The sequence below is a fragment of the Manis pentadactyla genome, chromosome 5 (genome assembly GCF_030020395.1).
Source record: "Manis pentadactyla isolate mManPen7 chromosome 5, mManPen7.hap1, whole genome shotgun sequence".
Classification (NCBI taxonomy): domain Eukaryota; kingdom Metazoa; phylum Chordata; class Mammalia; order Pholidota; family Manidae; genus Manis; species Manis pentadactyla.
In genome coordinates this window covers 20,131,766-20,153,629 of record NC_080023.1, presented here as the reverse complement: position 1 = coordinate 20,153,629, position 21,864 = coordinate 20,131,766, and the positions used below count along the sequence as shown (strand labels likewise).

At 36.0% G+C, this 21,864-nt stretch overlaps 1 protein-coding gene across 3 annotated transcripts in view; it reads right to left on the bottom strand.

Annotated features, from left to right (window-relative positions):
- ZCCHC4 (zinc finger CCHC-type containing 4) overlaps positions 1-21,864 on the bottom strand; it is a 47,142-nt gene that overhangs the window by 13,804 nt on the left and 11,474 nt on the right. For 2 of the 3 annotated variants that reach the window (XM_036900535.2, XM_036900537.2), the window contains 4 exons: positions 20,268-20,543; positions 19,744-19,824; positions 5,195-5,267; positions 1,256-1,406 (listed from right to left, as the gene is read on the bottom strand). In XM_036900535.2, the coding sequence (XP_036756430.2) occupies positions 1,256-1,406; positions 5,195-5,267; positions 19,744-19,824; positions 20,268-20,543 (581 nt within the window). The remainder of the gene's footprint in view (positions 1-1,255; positions 1,407-5,194; positions 5,268-19,743; positions 19,825-20,267; positions 20,544-21,864) is intronic. The other variant, XM_036900536.2, reaches the window with a different exon arrangement.

Below are 21,864 nucleotides of genomic sequence, written 5' to 3'. Positions count from 1 at the left end.
AATTAAAAAGGAACATCACTTTGAAGCACAAAAGGTAATCGTAACATGGTGGAAGCCATCCTAAACTAGAAGGCCAAAGGCCTTAGGTCTGAATCCTAGCTCTTCCACAACTTACAATGATGGTTTTCCAGAATTAATCAATCTTCTCTGAATCACAGAAGATTCTTAAAAATAATCTTACCAAAATTAACTTTTATAATAAGCAGGGGATGTAGCTATTATTTACAAAGCACCTATAAACTGAGCACAAAACCAGATAATTTCTATATATTGTCTCCTTATAATAACCCCTAGAGTTAGACATTAATAATCTCATTCTATAGACAGGGAAACTGAAGCCACAGGATTTAAGTAATTTGTTGAAGTTCATGTAGCTATTAAGAGACACAACTGAAATTCAAGCTCAGAGAATTCTTTATTAGTTTCCTAATAACAGTGACTTTATCCACTCTGGTAAGTTGACTTAAGAACTAAAATAAGTGGAATAATTAACACTATGAGTCATGTTTTAGATTTCATTTGCATTCTGTCCCCAAAGCACATTATTTATGTAGCACAATTAATGGAGAAGTTTGATCGCAAATTCCTCTTACAATTCATCAACTTGCAAGCTGGAAACTAAAAAATGATTGTACCAACTAATGAGATAATTAGAAAAAAATACTGTGAAGTCCTAAGCCACTTTAAACGGAATAACCCCTGCCATTAGCCTACCTCTACCTATGTGGGTACCTTTGTGTCACTAATAAGCACCATTAGGCTGGTGGATGTCCTATCTTCTCACCTAAATCTTGGCATAATTTAGAGCTCTGGGCCAGAGGCTAGATGCCCTCTCAGAGTTTTGGGCAAGACTTTAGGAACATGGAATGAAAGGTCCATGAGGGCAGAGAAACGAGTCTGTCTTATTCACTACTCTATTCTAGTACTTAGAACCTGGTACATAGTGGCCACTCAGTAAAATATTTATTGAACAAATGACAACAGTTCACTACTATTCTTCACAATGTCCCCTTATGCCTACCAAAAACAGATATTTCACATACAAACTATTAAAAAACACTTAATTAGAATAATACAAAGTGTATCATGATAATGAAGTTGGCTACATTATCAAATAAGCCTGTTTGAAAAAAACAGAAGAACCCAGGACATGTATATTTTATCAGTGCTCTGATTCACTGAGCTCTGCTAATATTTGACAGAAAGTAGATACATAGATATGTGTTTGTTTTGCAGTAAGTAATAAATTATACACCTTGGCTTTGACCTTCTTTCCACATAGCAATTAACTTCTTGAATGTAACAGCCAAAGGTTCGACCAAGCCACCAAAAGGAGGATCTGTCACCATAATGACTCCGTCACCTTTATCTTCCTGCAAAAATGTTCTGCATACTTCAAGGGCAGCCTGGAACAAATAAAAATTCATTTCTAAATTAGGACTAGAGGGAGGCACTTCAGCCTATGAGAGGAGAATGCATGAGGCTCAGTCTCACTCTTCCTACTGAAACTTCACACACCTTGCCACCCCAGAGTCCCTCAGTGACACCCTGAAGCGTCTCTCATTCAATCCCTGTGAGACTTTTATCTTTGGGTTCTTTGATAAGCAGGTTTTTAAAATTGCAAATTCAAACACCATCACTATCAGATGACTATACATTTCAAATGGTTAAATTAAAAAACTAAATTTAGTAATCTAAAGAGAAAAACTTATTACCCATGAAGACTATCTAAAATGTTAAATTCAATTCAACAAACAGAAGCAGAAATTGTGCTAAACACTGGAGACACAAAGATATAAGACATACTTTTTCCTGCCTGGTTTGTCCACCACCAGTTCAGTTTAATAAGAGCTACAAATTACTGGCTAAAACATGCACACATCTTTGAGCAACAGGTAAATGACAGACATATTTGAACATGTACAGTAAGTAAATAAATGAAAGTTCACAAGTAAACAAAGCTTATCCAGGCCTTCAAATCTTGCTATTAACACATTTTCCCAACAAACAGGTCGAAATGTTTTTAATATTTGCAAAGCTAACAATAACTAGGCCTAGGATATTTTTTGCTCTAGGAGAAATTACTAAGAGATATACCTTTAATACTAACCCTCTAGTCTACTCACTTTGTAGTAGTTTTCAAGTTTTCACCTATGAAAGCAAATAAACACAGTATACAAAATAGACTAATAAACCTGTATGTACTTTATAATAAAATATATATTGTTCTACTACTAAATCAATTTAGAAGACCCAATGATGACAGGAAAAGCCACAATATCCTAATCCCTTTTCCCTAGGAGAGTCTTTATTAACTTCCTACTGGAAGTCCTGCAGCAAAGGTGAGCCAGGAAGGTTAATCATTTTCAAGTGCTGCCTGGCACTTCTTTAACCCACTTACACCAACAAGAACTTAAAGTGTAGATGATGTTACTGAAAAGCCTTCGAATTCCTTATAGTTAAAAGAAGAAATGAAAATAAACAAGTAAATAAGGCCTAAACTCAGAGACAAATTTTTTTTTTTAATTAAAGAGTATCTTCCTAGGTAAGAATCAGTGGTGTGTAATGTCCTGTCATGAGTTGCTGTGAGTCCTAATGTTGACCAAAAGCTTGCTTACACCACCAATGTTGAGAGTAACAACATTTTTTACCTCAGTTATTGCTAAAAAAAAGAGCTTGGCATTTTAAACAACTGTCCTCTATACAGACTTTTGCCCCCTTCACCATTAAGGCATATGACATTTTTTATGACCTGAAAAATTACATTATTTTCTATGAGAAAATCCTGTGCAGGGAACTCCTGCTTTTGAAACCAGCAGACTGTGAAGTGCTTATGGGCCATGGCAGAGCTTGTATCCCCAAAGCACCCTGTGCCCCTTTACAGGTGCCTAGTAGACTCTTAAATACTTAGGGATTAGTACATGGTAAATCTCTACTGGAAAGTTTGACTCCGAAAGTAGGTAGAAAAAAGCAGATGGTAAAATCATTAAAACAATGGTTTTCTGTAGATCAACCTCTATAGTTGCAGTGCTATTTACAGGCTCCTAAAACACAGAGCAAGGAAAGTCTGAGCTGGACAACTGCTTTTTTCTGGGAAAGATAAAGTAGAGCTCAGACTCGGTAGCTTATTCCAACCTTTATTCTAGAGATTTATAAGGTAATGCTTTAAGCTTTAAATAAAAGTTACAGAGAATATCCTAGAAAAAGACTAATTACATATTACTTAAAATCTACAAACTTGCTAGCCAACTGTTAGGTATTTAAATGTAACTTCACTCTTATCTTGTCATTATTGTTGTCATTATGTTGTCATTGAAATAAAAAGCAAGATGATAGCATGATATTAAAAACAAATGAACAAACCCCTGACCCACTACTGGAGCATCATACACTAATATAAACTCAGTTATTTCCTCATCTACTATGCTGCCAGGCCTGACTGCACCCAAGCTCAAGGCCCAGCAGTTTCAAGAGGCCATACTGGACACACCTACATCAATATTCCACCAGCCACAAATGCAGTATTTCCAAATTTCACTTCCTAACTTCCCTACCCTCTGTTTTAAAGAATGAAATAGGAATCCAGGCCACACCACCAAGCCATCTTTTACTTCTCCCCCAGTACACTTATCACAGGTCTTCTAGTTTCCTTTGTGAAATGCCAACAGAATCCATTTCTGTCCTTTTTTCCCCACTGCCACTGTCCTAGTCGAGAAGTCCATCATCTACTGTCAAGCGATTTTTCAAATCCTCACTCTCATTCACACTCTTCAAATCAGTTCTCGAATCCTAGTGATACCAACCACATAAGCCCTTTGAGAAACAGTGAAACAAAACAAAACAAAAAGAAACAGTGAAACACATCTATTCTAACTGCTATTTATCGCAATACTTGCAAATGAAAATATGGCTATCACAGCTGAAAAGTATACACCCCAATGCTGACCCAAATCTCATGGAAGGAGTGTGGCACTGGCTAGACTTACAAAAGCAGGAGACTCATCTTTCACTCCCAACCAACATTTTAGAATTTGTTTTCTATCCTGAATGCTTAGTTTTAAAAATTTTTTTTTTTACTTTTGCTTAGTTTTCATTCTACCATTAGCTAATCTCTTAAAGAACAATATATATTTAAACATGGTTCATAGTTTTTTTTGATTGGTATATACACATATATGTGTGGATGGACTTCAAGCAGTCTTGATAATTTCAAACACTTTTGGCCAACCTCCTGTCAGGTGTGATTACTTGGTTGGTTATAGATTTACTGAGCAGTAGGACTGGCAAAGTGCTCAAACTAGGAGTATCAGCTCTGCTATGCTGTTTATTACAGTGACATTATTAACATCATACTGAAAGTCACAATTTCTTAAGTCACTATCCTTTTTTTTAAGACTGTATTTTAAGAGCACATTTAGGTTTACAGCAAAATTGAGAAGAAGGTACAGAGATATCCCACATCCTCCTGCCCCCACCCATGCACAGCCCACCCCATTATAAACACTCCCTACCAGAGCACACTTGCTGCAACTGATGGACCCACACTAACACACCATCATCACCCAGATTAGGGTTCACTCTTGACACTGTCTATTTTTTTTAATTAATGTAATAAAACTATAAATCCCCTTCACTGAGACATGAAATTCACCAGGGAGCAGACAACAAACAACTAACCACAGAATGACTTCATCACAGTATCGGAAATCTACAGAGGAAACCTTGGCTTTGTCTGGGGGTCAGGAGAGGCTAGCAAGAGTGACTTGGAGCAGTGCTTTGGGGGATGAGGTAAAGGTAACTGGGCAAAGAGAGAGTAGAAGGCAGAGGGAACGGCATGGGCAAAAGGCCCTGGAGTGGAAAGGCCAGTCAGATATGAAAATCCTACAGCCTAAACACAAGCAGCAAAGGGGGAACATGGAGAGAAGAGGCTGGTGAGTTGTAGGGGTCAGATCACACAGAGCCATGTGGGTCTTTGTAAGAAAGTGCATCTTTATGCAAAAAGCAGTGGAAAGTCATAAAGGAGGAATAATAACGATCACCTTTAGATGCTCAATCCACATGCAGTGAATGAACAAAAATAAATATCAATAAGTGGTGGAACAGCCATTTGCTCTTGAGGGACTAGAAAAGTAATGCAGGAGGCACTCTCGATTTTCTCTCCCACAATAAGAGAATAAGAGATCATAATTCTTACCTTCCCATCAAAGAAGTGATGGTTAAACATGTTATAATGGCAAAAGCTATCTTCCATATAAAATTGTGAATACCTGTAAAAAATTTAGTCCTGCAGTTATTTGTCCAGTCACAGCTATAAGTATATAAATATACACATTTTAAAACTATGAAATCACACTTTTAATAAAATCAAGTTCATCATTCTTTAATTTTTTGAAATAAATACTCTCCCACATCTCAGGGAGTCAGTAACAGTGGAAGAGTAACAAATTCATATGATGTTCCCAAGTTTAACAAACCACTGGTAAAATGACAGAATACTCATGTAAAATATGTATCCCTATGGACCAGAAGATTATACATAAACAGTCAGGTTATTGATAGATTATTATACAATTTAAGCTCGAAATGAGTTGGCAATTAAAATACATCTCTTGTCATTAATAATGTTAAGGAAAATACTGAACCAACATTTCTGTTCAATAGCTGTTAATTATTTTCTTCTGCAGTTCCAAAAAAGAAATTAGTATTTAATACGAAGCCTTTCTTTTCTACTGCAGATTAGCTTAATAAAATATACTTCTCAATATAAAGGAAAAAGAAGTACATTTCACATTTACTGAATTAGTGCCAGGAAAGAGGGATATTTACTGATTGAATCATTTTATTTTAACCTACTACTTTAATATGCAATCAGTAATGAATGAAAGTACCAGCTTTAGGTATTAACATTTTATAAATCTTTACTAATTTGCTAGGCAAAATTAAAACCATATCGTGGCTTAAATTTGCATTTACTTGATTACTAACAACACTGAGTTTTCTTTATTCTATAATTATATTTGTACTGTCTGTCTCTATGTTGTGCCATTTATATATATGGGTCTTAATGTCTTTCCAGATGACTTCTGAGTTTTTTCTATAATACAGACACTTTTTTGTTATCTTAACACAGTTCTGAATTTACACAATTTTGTTATAAACAAGTCACACATGAACTATACCATCCTTTTAGAGAATTCATAACCTAGTGGGAAGACTAAAAGTATCAGAACACATCATTACTTACACAACTTATTTCAGCAAATCATGAGTGGCACTTCTTTGCTTCTACTGGCACTCTCAAGTTAGTTACTCATTACTGCCTACAAAGGATGTACCAGCCATGGGGAGTGGTCCTGGCTTACCCTCTCCCAACTGCATTGTGGTTAACAGGCTCCATAGTCAGAGAGGGTCTCTCGCTTATTAGCTGTGTAACCTCACTAAGTTATTTAACCTATTTGAACCTCAGTTGTGTCATCTACAAAATGGGAAAAATGATAGTTTCTACCTCATAGGACTTGGTCAGAATAAATGAGATAACATATGTAGTGCTTAATACATTGCCAGCTACACAGACTATACTGAAATGTTAGGTATCATTATTTTAATGAATATCAGCTATATTTATATCTCAATGTCCCTAATATTAGGGAATTAAGTTTATCTTCAACGAAAATTTCTCCTCCTATAATCTAAACCCATTTCTTCTTCCTCCGTGGAAATGGAAGAACAGCTGTTTGCCATTCTAAGTATAATATCTCTCAAAGTCATTTAAGATATTAAGATGTATTGTTAGTACATCTGCTGATTTCATAAAACATCAATTTGCACTAAACAAATAAACAAAAGATTAGGTAACTGAAAAATATTTAAATTATATACTGTAACCTGATGAACAACCCAAAAATGGTGGGATAGTGTCACTGACTATTACTAAACAAATATCTTCCTAATTAAAAACTCAAAAAAATATATATATCATTTATTTCATACACAGATGTATCTCAATACTAGTAGTTATGGGTCAGCTATCATTTGAAGACTTTCTTCTCTCTTGCATTGCTTTGTAACTGTGAGTAAAGGAAAATACAACGTCTTTTTAAATATCTTTCTACCCCAGCTCTGTTTTTATTAATTGCTTAACAAAGACACAGGTCATTTTTAAAAATTAAAAAAGAAAACTTTATTTACATAAAATTCAGCACAGCACGCTTGTCCAAAACATTCTGGGCTACAGTGGGCAAGCCAGAGGGAGAAAAAAGCCAAGATTTCTGCTCTAAGTTTCCAACAAATACTAACAAGGAAGCAGAATTATTCATATTTTAAATTATAAAAAATCACAGAACATTACCCTCTTAAAGTGAAACTGGCCACCAAGAATTATTCTCTCCATTGAATAAGGCAAACAAAACCAATCAGAAATGCATGCACTTGATAACTGCTCAAAGGACATTCATTTAATTTGGCCGTTCATTCTCTTTAAATGAGAGTCAGTTACCAAATATGAAACATGCTCTACACACAAGAAATGTAATCAAGAGCTGAATAAAATTAGTTCATGAAATTAACCTAAGAAATTCATTTTTTGGATATAACTTTATTTGGATGATAGTTTGCCAAATAGAGTTTCACATCTTTCATGCTAAAATTAGAGCATACAGAAATCCATCTTAGCAAATGTTAACTTCGTATCTTAGACCCCCTGAAAAGGATATGTATAGCATATAGAATACTGGAATTGAGGCAGTTTTCTGCAGCCACAGACAGACCTTTTGTCGGGCAAAAACGAATCAAAGTCAACCTGCCAAAAGTAACTAGTCACTACCACTCTGTCACACAGGAATTTTTTCCTGATTTAACTGTGATCCTTGAGAAATCTGAACCAACACATTTCATCGTATTGTAAATACAGCAACAGACTGAGTTCATTCTGGCTACTAACATGTTTCAATAAATCAGCTCTCAACACCCAATGTGGACCTTTTATAGAACTAACTCAGTATCAAAGAAACTAATACAACACCTTCACCTTTGGTTTGCAACACACACATAGAGGTTTACAGACATGAAAAGAAAATAGTTATCCATAAACTATACAATAACTCTATCTACATTCCCATACTCCCGACTCTGACTAGGAGATTTCAACTGCATACAGTGTCAAGAAAGGCAATTCCATGGCATTTAATTCAAAAGAGTTAAGGAGCCTTAAGGTATGGCATTTAAATAGGCAAAAGAGTTAAGGGGAGCCATAGAAATCTTTCAAATTAAAAGTAAATCAGGTAAAATTAAAGATGGTGGCATGAGAGGAAAGACAGAAGCCTCCTCCTAAAATCACATATAATATGAAAATATAATAAATACAACTAATCCTGAAAGAGCAACAGGAAAGAGGGCTGCGCCAAACTGCATACACTGGGAGAAAAGAATAAACCTCATGGACCAGGGTAATATACCAAAGCCATGGCCCGGCGGGACCCAAGCCATTCCCCAACCCTGGCTCACCAGCAGGAGGAAGAGAAATGGAGCAGGGAGGGAGTGGAGGCCTGGGACTCCTGAATACCTAACTCCAGAGATCTCCCCTGGGAGCACAAACCTATACATTTCATGCTGCTTTCATGGTACTCTCATGATTAGGGGGTTAGAAAGCTAAGACAGGCAGAATATCTGGAGAGCCTGAGATTCCAACCACTTGTGGAAAGCAGGGATCCATATCAGGCTGCTCTGGGACAAAAGAAAGGCAGGCAGTCTGAGAGACTTCCTAACAGCAAGACAGCTGCTAAAGGGGCAAGGACTGCACAAAGCTTACTGCTCAGGAGAAAGGACAAGTAGACAAAATAGTCCGGGTGCACTCTGCCGAGCAAGTTGGGAGCTTTCTCGATCTTCAGGCGCTCCAGCTCCCTGGCTGGCTACACAGCTCAAAGGACCCCCTCCATGATACACAGCCCACCACGCCTTTCTCCCTGCCAGCCCCACCTGGATCGCACATTGGCAAACCCTACCCTGGCATTAGGCCAGCCAGAGGGAAGCCCCATCAACAACAACTACAAATGCAAAACATAGAGGCTTATACCTGTGTGTATGGCCCACTGATTCTGGCAGTGGAGGCAGGCACAGCAGTCAGGAAGCAGGAAACAGCTCTTTCCTCCCCCAAGGCACCAATACCACGCCCCTACAAACCCCGACATCTTCAGGGGCTGAGCAGCTCCAGAGAGTAGGGCTTCTGGGCACTAGAGGGCATCATTACGAATATGAAACGCCAAAGAAACCTGGTTCAAAGTAAAATTGTGAATGAAACACCTGAGAAAGATTCAAATGAAATCAACCTCATGAACCTTCCTGAAAGGGATTTCAAAATAAAAATCATTAACATGCTCATGGCAGTACAGAAAAATATTCAAAAACTCCAGAATGAATTCCGGTTGGAGATCCAATCATTGAAGAGCACAATGGAGGGTATTAAAAGCAGATTAGATAAGGTGGAGGAGACAATAAATGAAATAGAAATTAGAGAAGTGGAATACAAAGAAGCTGAGGCACAGAGAGAAAAAAGGATCTCTAAGAATGAAAGAATATTGAGAGAACTGTGTGACCAATCCAAACGGAACAATATTCGCATTATAGGAGTACCAGAAGAGGAAGAGAGAGAGAAAGGGAGAGAAAGTGTCTTTGAGGAGGTAACTGCAGAAAACTTCCCAATCTGGGGAAGGAGATAGTCTCTCAGGCCATGGAGGTGCACAGATCTCCCAACACAAGGGACCCAAGGAAGACAACACCAATACATATAGTAATTAAAATGGCAAAGACCAAGGATAAGGACAGACTATTAAAAGCAGCCAGACAGAGAAATAAGATCACATACAAAGGAAAGCCCATCAGGCTATCATCAGACTTAGCAGCAGAAACCTTACAGGCCAGAAGGAAGTGGCATGATGTATTAAATGCAATGAAGCACAAGGGCCTCGAACCAAGAATATGTTATCCGGCAAGATTACCATTTAAATTTGAAGGAGGGATTAAACAATTTCCAGAGAAGCAAAAGCTGAGAGAATTTACCTCTCACAAACCATCTCTACAGTGTATTTTGGAGGGACTGCTAAAGATGGAAGTTTTCCTAAGGTTTAATAACTGTCACCAGAGGTAATAAAACCACAGTAAAGAAAGTAGAATAGTTAATTACTAAGCAAATGTAAAAGTCAATCAAGGGATAGACAAAGAGTACAAAATATGATACTTCATATATAAAGAAGGGAGGAGGAAGAAAAAGGAGGAGAAAAAGAAAACCTTTAGATTGTGTTTGTAATAGCATATTGAGTTAACTTAGATTCTTAGATGGTAATGAAGTTAACCTTGAACTTTTGGTAACCACAAATCTAAAGCATATAATGGCAATAAGTACATACCTATTGATAATCACCCTAAATGTAAATGGACTGAATGCACCAATCAAAAGAGAAAGAGTCACTGAATGGATAAAAAATCAAGACCCATCTATATGCTGCCTACAAGAGACTCACTTCAAACCCAAAGACATACACAAAGTAAAAGTCAAGGGATGGAAAAAGATATTTCATGCAACTAACAGGAGAAAAAAGCAGGAGTTGCAGTACTTGTATCAGACAAAATAGACTTCAAAAGAAAGAAAGTCATAAGAGACCAAGAAGGACATTACATAATGATTAAGAGGTCAATCCAACAAGAAGATATAACTATTGTAAATATCTATGCACCCAACACAGGAGCACCTACATATATGAAACAAATACTAACAGAATTAAAAGGGGAAATAGAATGCAGTGCATTCATTCTAGGAGATTTCAACACTCCACTCACTCCAAAGGACAGATCAACCAGACAGAAAATAAGTAAGGACACAGAGGCACTAAACAACACATTAGAACAGATGGACTTAACAGACATCTACAGAACTCTACACCCAAAAGCAGCAGAATATACATTCTTCTCAAGCGCACATGGAACATTTTCAAGAATAGATTACATACTAGGCCACAAAAAGAGCCTTGCTAAAATCAAAAAGATTAAAATCATACCAAACAGCTTCTCAGACCACAAAGGTATGAAACTAGAAACAAATTACGCAAAGAAAATGAAATGAAAAATCCCACAAACACATGGAGGCTTCACAACATGCTCCTAAATAACCAATGGATCAATGTCCAAATAAAAATAGAGATTAAGCAATATATGAAGACAAATGACAACAATAATTCAACACTGCAAAATCTGTGGGATGCAGCAAAGGCTGTGATAAGAGGAAAGCATATTGAAATACAGGCCTACCTCAGGAAAGAAGAACTATCCTGTATGAACACTCTAAACTCACAATTAACAAAACTAGAAAAAGAAGAACAAATGAGGCCCCAAGTCAGTAGAAGGAGAAACATAATACAGATTAGAGCAGAAATAAATAAAATTGAGAAGAATAAAACAAAAGAAAGAATTAAAGAAAGCAAGAGCTGGTTCTTCAAGAAAATAAACATTATAGATAAACCCCTAGCCAGACTTATCAAGTAAAAAAGAGAGTCTACATACTTAAACAGAATCATAAAGGAGAAAGGAAAAATCACTACAGACACCACAGAAACACAAAGAATTATTAGAGAATACTATGAAAAATTATATGCCAACAAACTGGATAACCTGGAAAAAATGGACAACTTTTTAGAAAAATACAAGCTTCCAAGACTGACCCAGGAAGAAACAGAAAATCTAAACAGACCAATTACCAGCAACGAAATTGAAGCAGTAATCAAAACACTACCTAAGAACAAAATTCCTGGACCAGATGGCTTCACCACTGAATTTTATCAAACATTTAGTGAAGACCTAATACCCATCCTCCTTAAAGTTTTCCAAAGAGTAGAAGAAAAGGGAATACTTCCAAACTCACTCTTTGAGGCCAGCATCACTCTAATACCAAAACCAGGCAAAGACACCACAAAAAAAAATTACAGACCAATATCCCTGATGAACATAGATGCAAAAATACTCAACAAAATATTAGCAAACCCAACTCAAACATACATAAAAAAGATCATCCATCATGATCAAGTAGGATTTATTCCAGGGATGCAAGAATGGTACAACATTCGAAAATCCATCAACATCATCCACCACATCAACAAAAAGAAGGACAAAAACCACATGATCATCTCCATAGATGCTGAAAAAGCATTTGACAAAATTCAACATCCATTCATGATAAAAACTCAACGAAATGGGTATAGAGGGCAAGTACCTCACGCAATAAAAGCCATTATGACAAACCCACAGCCAACATTATACTTAACAGCGAGAAGCTGAAAGCTTTTCCTTTAAGATTGGGAACAAGACAAGGATGCCCATTCTTTCCACGTCTATTCAACATAGTACTGGAGGTCCTAGCCATGGAAATCAGACAACACAAAGAAATAAATGGCATCCAGATTGGCAAGGAAGACGTTAAACTGTCCCTGTTTGCAGATGACATATTGTACAGAAAAAACCCTAAGGAATCCACTCCAAAACTAGCAGATCTAATATCTGAATTCAGCAAAGTTACGGAATACAAAATTAATACACAGAAATCTGTTGCATTCCTATACACTAATGATGAATTAGTGGAAAGAGAAATCAGGAAAACAATTCCATTCACAATTGCATCAAAAAGAATAAAATACCTAGGGATAAACCTAACCAAGGAAGTGAAAGACTTATACCCTGAAAACTACAAGACACTCATGAGAAAAATTAAAGAAGATACCAATGAATGGAAACACATCCCATGCTCATGGATAGGAAGAATTAACATTGTCAAAATGGCCATCCTGCCTAAAGCAATCTACAGATTCAATGCAATTCCCATCAAAATACCAACAGCATTCTTCAATGAATGAGAGAAAATCATTCTAAAATTCATATGGAACCACAAAAGACCCTGAATAGCCAAAGCAACTCTGAGAAGGAAGAATAAAGCTGGGAAGATTATGCTCCCCAACTTCAAGCTCTACTACAAAGCCACAGTAATCAAGACAATTTGGTACTGGCACAAGAACAGAACTATCAACCAATGGAACAGACTAGAAAGCCCTGATATAAACCCAACCATATATGGTCAATTAATATATGATAAAGGAGCCATGGACATACAATGGGAAATTACAGTCTCTTCAACAGCTGATGTTGGCAAAACTGGACAGCTACATGCATGAGAATGAACTGGATTATTGTTTAACTCCATATATAAAAGTAAACTCAAAATGCATCAAAGACCTTTATGTAAGTCATGAAACCATAAAACTCTCAGAAGACAACATAGGCAAAAATATCCTGAATATAAGCATGAACAACTTTTTCCTGAATGTATCTCTTCAAGCAAGGGAAACAAAAGCAAAAAATGAACACATGGAACTACATCAAACTAAAAAGTTTCTGTATGGCAAAGGACACCATCAACAGAACAAAAAGGCATCCTACAGTATGAGAGAATATATTTGTAAATAACATATCCAACAAGGGGTTAACATCCAAAATATATAAAGAACTCACACACCTCAACACTCAAAAAGCAAATAACCCCATTAAAAAATGGGCAGAGGATATGAAGAGACAATTCTCCAGAGAAGAAATTCAGATGGCCAACAGTCACATGCAAAGATGCTCCACATCACTAATCATCAGGGAAATGCAAATTAAAACCATAATGAGGTATCACCTCACACCAGTAAGGATGGCCAACATCGAAAAGACTAAGAACAACAAATGCTGGTGAGGATGTGGAGAAAGGGGTACTCTCCTACACTGCTGGTGGGAATGTAAGCTAGTTCAACCATTGTGAAAAGCAATATGGAGGGTTCCTCAAAAAATTAAAAATAGAAATACCATTTGACCCAGGAATCCCACTCCTTGGAATTTACCCAAATAATACAACTTTCAGACTCAAAAAGACATATGCACCCCTATGTTTATTGTAGGACTATTTACAATAGCCAAGATATGGAAGCAACCTAAGTGTCCATCAGTAGATGAATGGATAAAGAAGATGTGGTACATATACACAATGGAATACTATTCAGCCATAAGAAAGAAACAAATCCTACTATTTAGCAACAACATGAATGGAACTGGAGGATATTGTGCTCAGTGAAATAAGCCAAGCGGAGAAAGACAAGTGCCAAATGATTTCCCTCATTGTGGAGTTTAACAACAAATCAAAACTGAAGGAACAAAATAGCAGCAGACTCACAGACTCCAAGAAGGGACTAGTGGTTACGAAAGGGGAGGGGTGTGGGAGGGTGGGTCAGGAGGGAGGGAGAAGGGGATTGAGGGGTATTATGTTTAGTACACATGGTGCTGCGGGTCACAGGGAAAACAGTGTAGCACAGAGAAGGCGACAGTGAATCTGTGGCATCTTACTACACTGATGGACAGTGACTGCATTGAGGTATGGGTGGGGACTTGATAATATGGGTAAATGTAGTTACCACATTGTTTTTTCATGTGAAACCTTCATAAGAGTGTATATCAATAATACATTAATAAAAAAATTTTTAAATAAAATTAAAATTAAAATTTAGAAAGTAAATCAGATAAGATGAAAAGAGTTCTGGAGAATGATTACACAATGTAAAGGTACCCAAGCTTACTCAACACTATGGTACTGTACATTTAAAATTGTTAACATGGTAATTTTATGCTATGTGTATTTTATCACGATTTTTTTTATGTGTATCAGGGCACTAGCAATAAGTGATACAAAAATCAAGGTTAGGGAAATAATTTAATTTACAATAGCAACGAAAAGAAACTATTTAGGAATAAATTTAACAAAAGAGGTATAAGACTTGTACACTGAAGACTACAAAACATTGAATAAAGAAATTAAAAAGACCTAAATAAATGGAAAGACATCTCATGTTCATGAACTAAAGACTTAGTATTAAAATGGAACTATTCCCCAGTTGATCTACAAATTCAGTGTGATCCTATAAAAATCCCTGTGGCTTTTTTTAGAAATTGACAAGCTACTAAAATTCATATGGAAATGCAAAGAACCCACAATAGCCGAAACAATCTTGGAAAAGAGTAAGGGTGGAAGACTCACACTTCCCAATTTTAAAACTCGACAAAGCAATAGTAATCGAGACTACACGGAATGGGCATCATGATAGACATAGATCGGAGGAACAGAACTGAGAGCCCAAAAATAAACCCATACATTTATGGTCATTTGGTTTTCAATAAGGCACCAAGGCTATTTAATGGGAAAAGAATAATAATTTCAACAAATGGTGCTGAGGTAAATGGATCTTTACATGCAAAAGGATAAAGGTGGACTCCTATGTTATCCCATATATAAAATAAAATAGATCAAAGGCCTAAATGCAAGAGCTAAAATTATATAATTCTTAGAAGAAAATGTAGTTATAAATATTCATGACCTTGGATTAGACAATGGTTTCTTAGATATGACACCTAAAATACAAGCAACCACAGGAAAAAGAGAAAACTTGGGCTTAATCAAGACAACCCACCGAACTGGAGAAAATATCTGTAAACATCTATCTGATAAAGGTTTAGTATCCAGAATATATTAAGAAGTCTTTCAATTCAACAATAAAAAGACAACAAATTTTAAAGAGTTCAAAGGACTAAATAGGCATTTATTCAAAAGATAAAGGACTGGATAGTCATTTCATGTCCATATGTACATGAAAAGATGTTCAACATCATCAGCCATCAGTAAAATGCAAAATAAAACCACAGTGTGATACTACATCAAAAAGACAGCCAATCGCAAGTGCTGTCAAGATTGTGGAGAAATTGGACCTCTCAGACATTGCTGGTGGGAATGTAAAATGGTATACCCTGGAAAACAGTTTGGCAATTCCTCAAAAGTTAAACACAGAGTTACCATAGGACCCTGCAATTCCACTCTTACGGCATATCATGGGCTGAACTGTATCCCCCAAAATTCTTCTGTTGAAGCTCAATCCCCAGTACCTCAGAACGTGGCAGTATTTGGAGACAGGGCCTTAAAAAGGTGATTAAACTAAAATGAGGCCATTAGGGTAGACCTTAATGCAGTATGACTGATGTACTTATAAAAAGGAAATTTAAACACAAAGGGACACCAGGGATGTTCACACACACAGGAAAGACCATGAGAGGACACAGTGAGAAGGTGGCCATCTACAAGCTAAGGAGAGAGAACTTGGAAGAAACCAAATTACTGCCACCTTGATCTTGGACTTACACCCTTCAAAATTGTGAGAAAATAAATTACTGTTGTTTAAGCCACCCAATCTATGGTATTATGTTATGGCAGCCCTAGCAAACCAAAACAATACTCAAGAGACAGGAAAACATATGTTCACATAAAAATTTCTACACAGATTTTCTTAACAACATTATTCATAACATTCAAAAAGTGGAAGCAACCCAAATATCCATCAACCGATGAATGGAAAAACAAAATTTGATATACAGCCACACAATGGAATATTTTTCAGTCATTAAAAAGGGATGAACTACTGTTATATGCTACAACATGACTTAAACTTGAAAATATTATGCTATGTGAAAGCAGTTAGATGCTGAAGGCCACATAGTGTATGATTACATTTATACAAAATATCCAGAATAGGCCAAATAGGCGTAGGGGAATGAGGAAAGACTGTTTATTGGGAGAGTACTTCTTTTAAAGGTGATGGAAATATTTTATAATTAGATAGTAGTGGTGGAAAAAAATCACTGTTTTATGTATGTGAAATGTATCTCAATTAAAAAACGCCTGAAATATAGCAAGTGTAAAAAAGAGTATATAATATGATTCTAGCTTTTAAAATGTTTATATGTATAAAAAGGTCTAAAAAGCCAAAATCCAGAATGCTTTGGATGACAGAACTAAGGACATTTCCTTAGAAAGGGAAAAAAAAAGTAAACCAGGAATTTTTAGAATTTGAACAAGTTCTTTACGATGAAACACTGATTTTTTTCTAGTTTCTTTGTGTATAAACCAGACTACCACAACAAGCTTAGAAAAAGCTGTCTTTAATGAAATCAGAATCAGTATATATTTTTTACTGTAACTTCAAAGAATCATGCTATTAAAAAGACAACACTACCATTTTCCCTGAAGTAGAAGTGCCAAAAGTAGGAATGTGAGTGCTGCTGACAACTGATATAGCTATTGTCTTGAATTGTGGACATTTGATTTTTTTTTTGTCTCTCCAGCACCTGCCCCTTACCCCACAACTCCTTCAGTCACACACCTTTTTGCTATGGTGAACCCCCTCCACGTGGTTGGTCAGGGGCTGGCCCAAGCACCCTATCTGCCAGGCCATGGAGATGGCTCAGGAATGGATGTCTGATGCCTGCCAAACTAGTCAGACTACCCCCTGAAGTTGTGCCGTGCAGCTCTCGGCAAAGACTGCCTCTTTCTACTGGACAGTTAAGCTGAGAATACATAAACTTAAAGCTGCTGCTGCCAAAATCCCTGGTAGTATGAGGAAGCTGTAGAAAAAGCCAGCACACCGAGAAAGACAGAATGAGAGATAGAGACAGAGCCCTAACAACATCACGGGAGGCCCAGGAACTGACCGGACGAAAACCTGCTATATCTTAGACTCCAAAAATGTGAGCCAAAACATTCTCTTTGACATAAACCAATTTCCAGGACTCCATCCTGACTAATCTTAGTGTCTTATTCTAAATATATGAATAACCTGGAAACCAGTTACTGACTCATCTGAAAACCTTTGTGGAACAAGGCAAGGGGATAGACACAGAAAGGTACAGATAGAAGGATGACAAGAGAGAAAGGGGCTAAAAAAGAAAGGCACATCTACAAGTTCAAAAGCAAAGTTATTTCTAGAGAATAACTTAATTTTTGGAGCCAGCCTGACTGGGCTTGAATCCTGACTTGGCCACTTACAAAATGACTTTAGCCAAGTTATTTAACCTCCCTGAACCTCAGTTTACTCATCTGGAAAATGAGAATGATAACAGCATCTCCCTTATAAGGCTATTGTGAGGACTGCATGGGTTAGAACAGGTTTTGACATATGACAAGCATTCAATGCCAATTATTATTACTGTTACTATAAGAACCTAAAAGTTAAGCTTCTGCCTTTAAGATAATACATAATAATTTAACAGTAATATTTTAGGACAGGAATGTGATATGTAAAAAAAGAAACTGATAAAAAAAAATTTTTTTAATTAAAAAAATAAAAGAAACTGACATATCCACGCCATACAATGTTATACAGCCATAAAAGGAATGAGGCACTGTTATATTCTATGACATGGATGAACCTTGAAAATATTATGCTAAGTGAAAGCAGCCACATACATACGTCACATACTGTATGATTCCATTTACAGAAAACATCCAGATTAGACAAATCCAGAGACAGAAAACAGATCAGTAGTTATCAGGGCAAGGAGGTATAGGGTTTTTTTGCAGCTGATAAAAATTAGACAGTGGTGATGGCTGCAGAACAGTGAATATCCCCATAGCCACTGGCATATATACTTTAAAATGGTAAATTTCAAGTGAATTTTATCTCAATTACAAAAAGAGAAATTGAGTTTATCTTAAGAAGTCTGTATTATCACTTATGTAATTCCATTTCAGCAAAGATCTCTCATGTTAAGCAGATATTAGTAAACTGTGCTAGTACTATCAATAAAGGATGAGGGGGTTACAGGAAGTATGGGTTATTTCTGAGAAACACAGCTGTTTATATTAGACAAGCTAAAGCTGACTTGGAAATCTAAAGGAAAATAAATTATATAAGCTATACTTTTTGTTGTAACTTTTTACACTTTAAACATCTGTCTGTCTTGTTTTTAGGGAAAGAAAGCATAAATTTCAAAGATTCTCTCCAACAAATATTGGGATATTGGCCAAGAGCATCTACCAGATTAAATAAAAAGAAACACAACACCTGATTTCTCCAATACATTCAGGAACAAGTAAAAGATACTAAGAATACAGTATCTTACAGGCTCATAACGGAATCCTGGAATTCAAACAATGAGAGAAACTAGGAAGAGTAATTCAAATTTACAGAGTCACAGGGAATGTGGATGGACATATATGCCACCCTGTGTTATAAACCAAAAGTCTTATCTTCTGAATTACCACCAGGAGGGAGATTCAAGATATGGTCCTCTGTCCGTCTGTCTCCGTTTGTCCCAACTCATCAGATGTCATTTAATTCTGACCCTCTCCCACAAGGCTTATTTATTTTTCTAATCCTTGGTTTGGGACCTGTCCAGTCCCCAGGTAGCATTCCCTTCACTTCAGGCTATGTCCAGTGAAAGACTTTATGAACATCATTTCAGAAAATATTTTAAAATAAATGTCTTATATCACTTAAAATAATGATGAAATAAAATCCTGGAGAAGTTCCGAATTATCTTTGAAAAATAAGTATATGAGAAGAAATTTCACTCAATAGATTTCAAATATAAATTATAAGCCAAAACAACTAGACACATTCATATACAAAATTTAGGAAGCACACTAGCAAAAAGAGAAATCTACTGCCTCCTTGTTTGAAATATGGAAGATTACATGCAGAGTTTATATAACTAAAAGGGGGACTTGTAACCAATTACTATTTCAAAATGTAAATTAAAGGATTATAGTAGGTAATAAACAAGTAATAAGAGGAAAATATTAAAAACAAACAGGAGATAATGAAGGAAAATAAATACTGCATTTCATAAACCTACCGAAAATCAATATCCAATAAAAGGCTTTTAATGTTAGACATCTTGTCATCTGATGCTTTCAGCCTGATCAGCTCATGCAACCTAAAGCAATTAGTGAAAGCAAATTTAATTAGAAATTAAAAATGCCACAGATAATAATGAATAAACCAAAAAACCCATTTATGTTCTTCTGTTATTTCTAATATTTCAATGGAGCATTGAAGAAAATCTGGCAGATGTAATCAAGGTTTCAATTTTGCAAATATTTTTAAAAAGGCAGAACTTATCTGAAACTTATTTAAGTAAATAATTTAAGACTCAAATCCAAAAGAATCCCCTATCATATATCACAAATCTATAAAAATTTCTCTCAAACGGAATAGAGATTGCAAACTCCTCAAAAGAGGGACCATGCTTTATACTTCCTTAGTATACTCAAAGCTTCATGCTATATCCTAGAACATAGTAAATAACTACTTGATAATATTTTCTTACAGTTTTAATAGCAGTGGTAAGAGAAGTTTTAAAAAAATCATGTAACATACCTTGGTGTTCCAACACACAGTACTCTTCTGAATCCAAGGTTAGAAAGTAGGTCTACCAAGAACTGACAGCTCCTATCAGCAAACAAGTACTGAGCATTTGTCTTCTTGTTTTCCAATGGATAAAGGAGTTGACTGGGCCTTTTTAACTGGGTGATAGAAATATCACCCACTACCTGATGCTCATGATGCTTCTCCCAGTCATCTGGCAATAGCAACTGCTGACATCTTTGACAAAACCTTCTCTGAGACAAGGGCAGCTCGATCAACTTCGAGTACCTTCAAGACACAATAAAGCACAAAGGAATGCATTTTAAGTTTGTTTTAAAGACAACTTATTTTTGCTATTTTTAGTATGCAAAAAGTATTATTACTTCCTAAAAAGTACTATGTAAAGAAGCAAAGAAGAAAAATCTGTGGAATGTGAGCTAGAATTTATGTCTGGCTGCCTACCTACAAAGCAGAAAAGAATCAGCAATTTCATAAGAATAGAGATGCTCCAATTTAGTCACTGAATGAAGATCAATATCCATTTAAAATGTGAATATAATATATTACTCAAGCAACTTGGTAGTAATGGAGACTACTATCACATTTAAATTTATTGACAAATCCATGTATTCTAACTTTGAAGTGTTAAACGGCCTGGCTCAGTGTGACAGTCATTTTAAAATGAGAAATTAAGATCATTCTTCAATTTCTTATGGCACACTTAGCAAGAAAAACTACCTCCTAAAAGAAAAAATGTTCCTGTGAAGTTCCTCTATTCTTAACAGTGCCAATAGAGGCAGTTCTGAAAAGCTCATCCCCAAAACAGCAAGACAATATTCAAAACCTTAAAAAAATCTATACTGGGTACCCCACCTATCTCTTTCAAGTCATCCTTGTATCTGATTTCAAAATCATTGCTTTGAAGTTTTGTTTCTTTTTTCATTTTATCAGAGAGGATTAAAGAGAAGAAATAATTATAGTAAGTATGTTTTAAAAGCTGATTTTGTGTATGTGATACCAGCTATGAAATCAGAGTAAGAAAATAAAAACCAGTAAGATTATTGAGGCTCATAGAATGTAGGAAATATCTAGATCCAGGCATTTCAAATACTTCACTAAACTATTTTTACAGTTTGAGAAGAGTCATGTGGTTTCAACTGAACTAAACTCTGGAACTGCACTGTAAAAATTGTGAACTTAGCAAAGAATCAAAGTGGGTTTTAAAACTTTTTATATCTAAGCACAGTTTCATTTCAAAGTACCCAAGGCACTGACAAATAGATATTTTGAATGACTACAGCAAGAAATAAGCTTATCGTGCCAGTAATTTAAATGTTTCTTTTGATAACCATTTCTTTGGATGGTCTTATCTGTGACTGGAAAGAAAAAGAGTGATATTAAAGAAACTTTCACAGTAATTCAAACTAAAAAGGTCAGCAGAGAGAAGGGCCCCTAAGACATCAAATCCAAGCAGAAAGAACCAGTACACTTTTCAGCAACATAGACACTAAATTTACCACAGTTACCTTTTATTATTAAATGCTAAGTGTTGGAGACTTCCACATCCAGCCATAATAGAGAAAGCAGATTTACCATGCTGGCCCTCAAA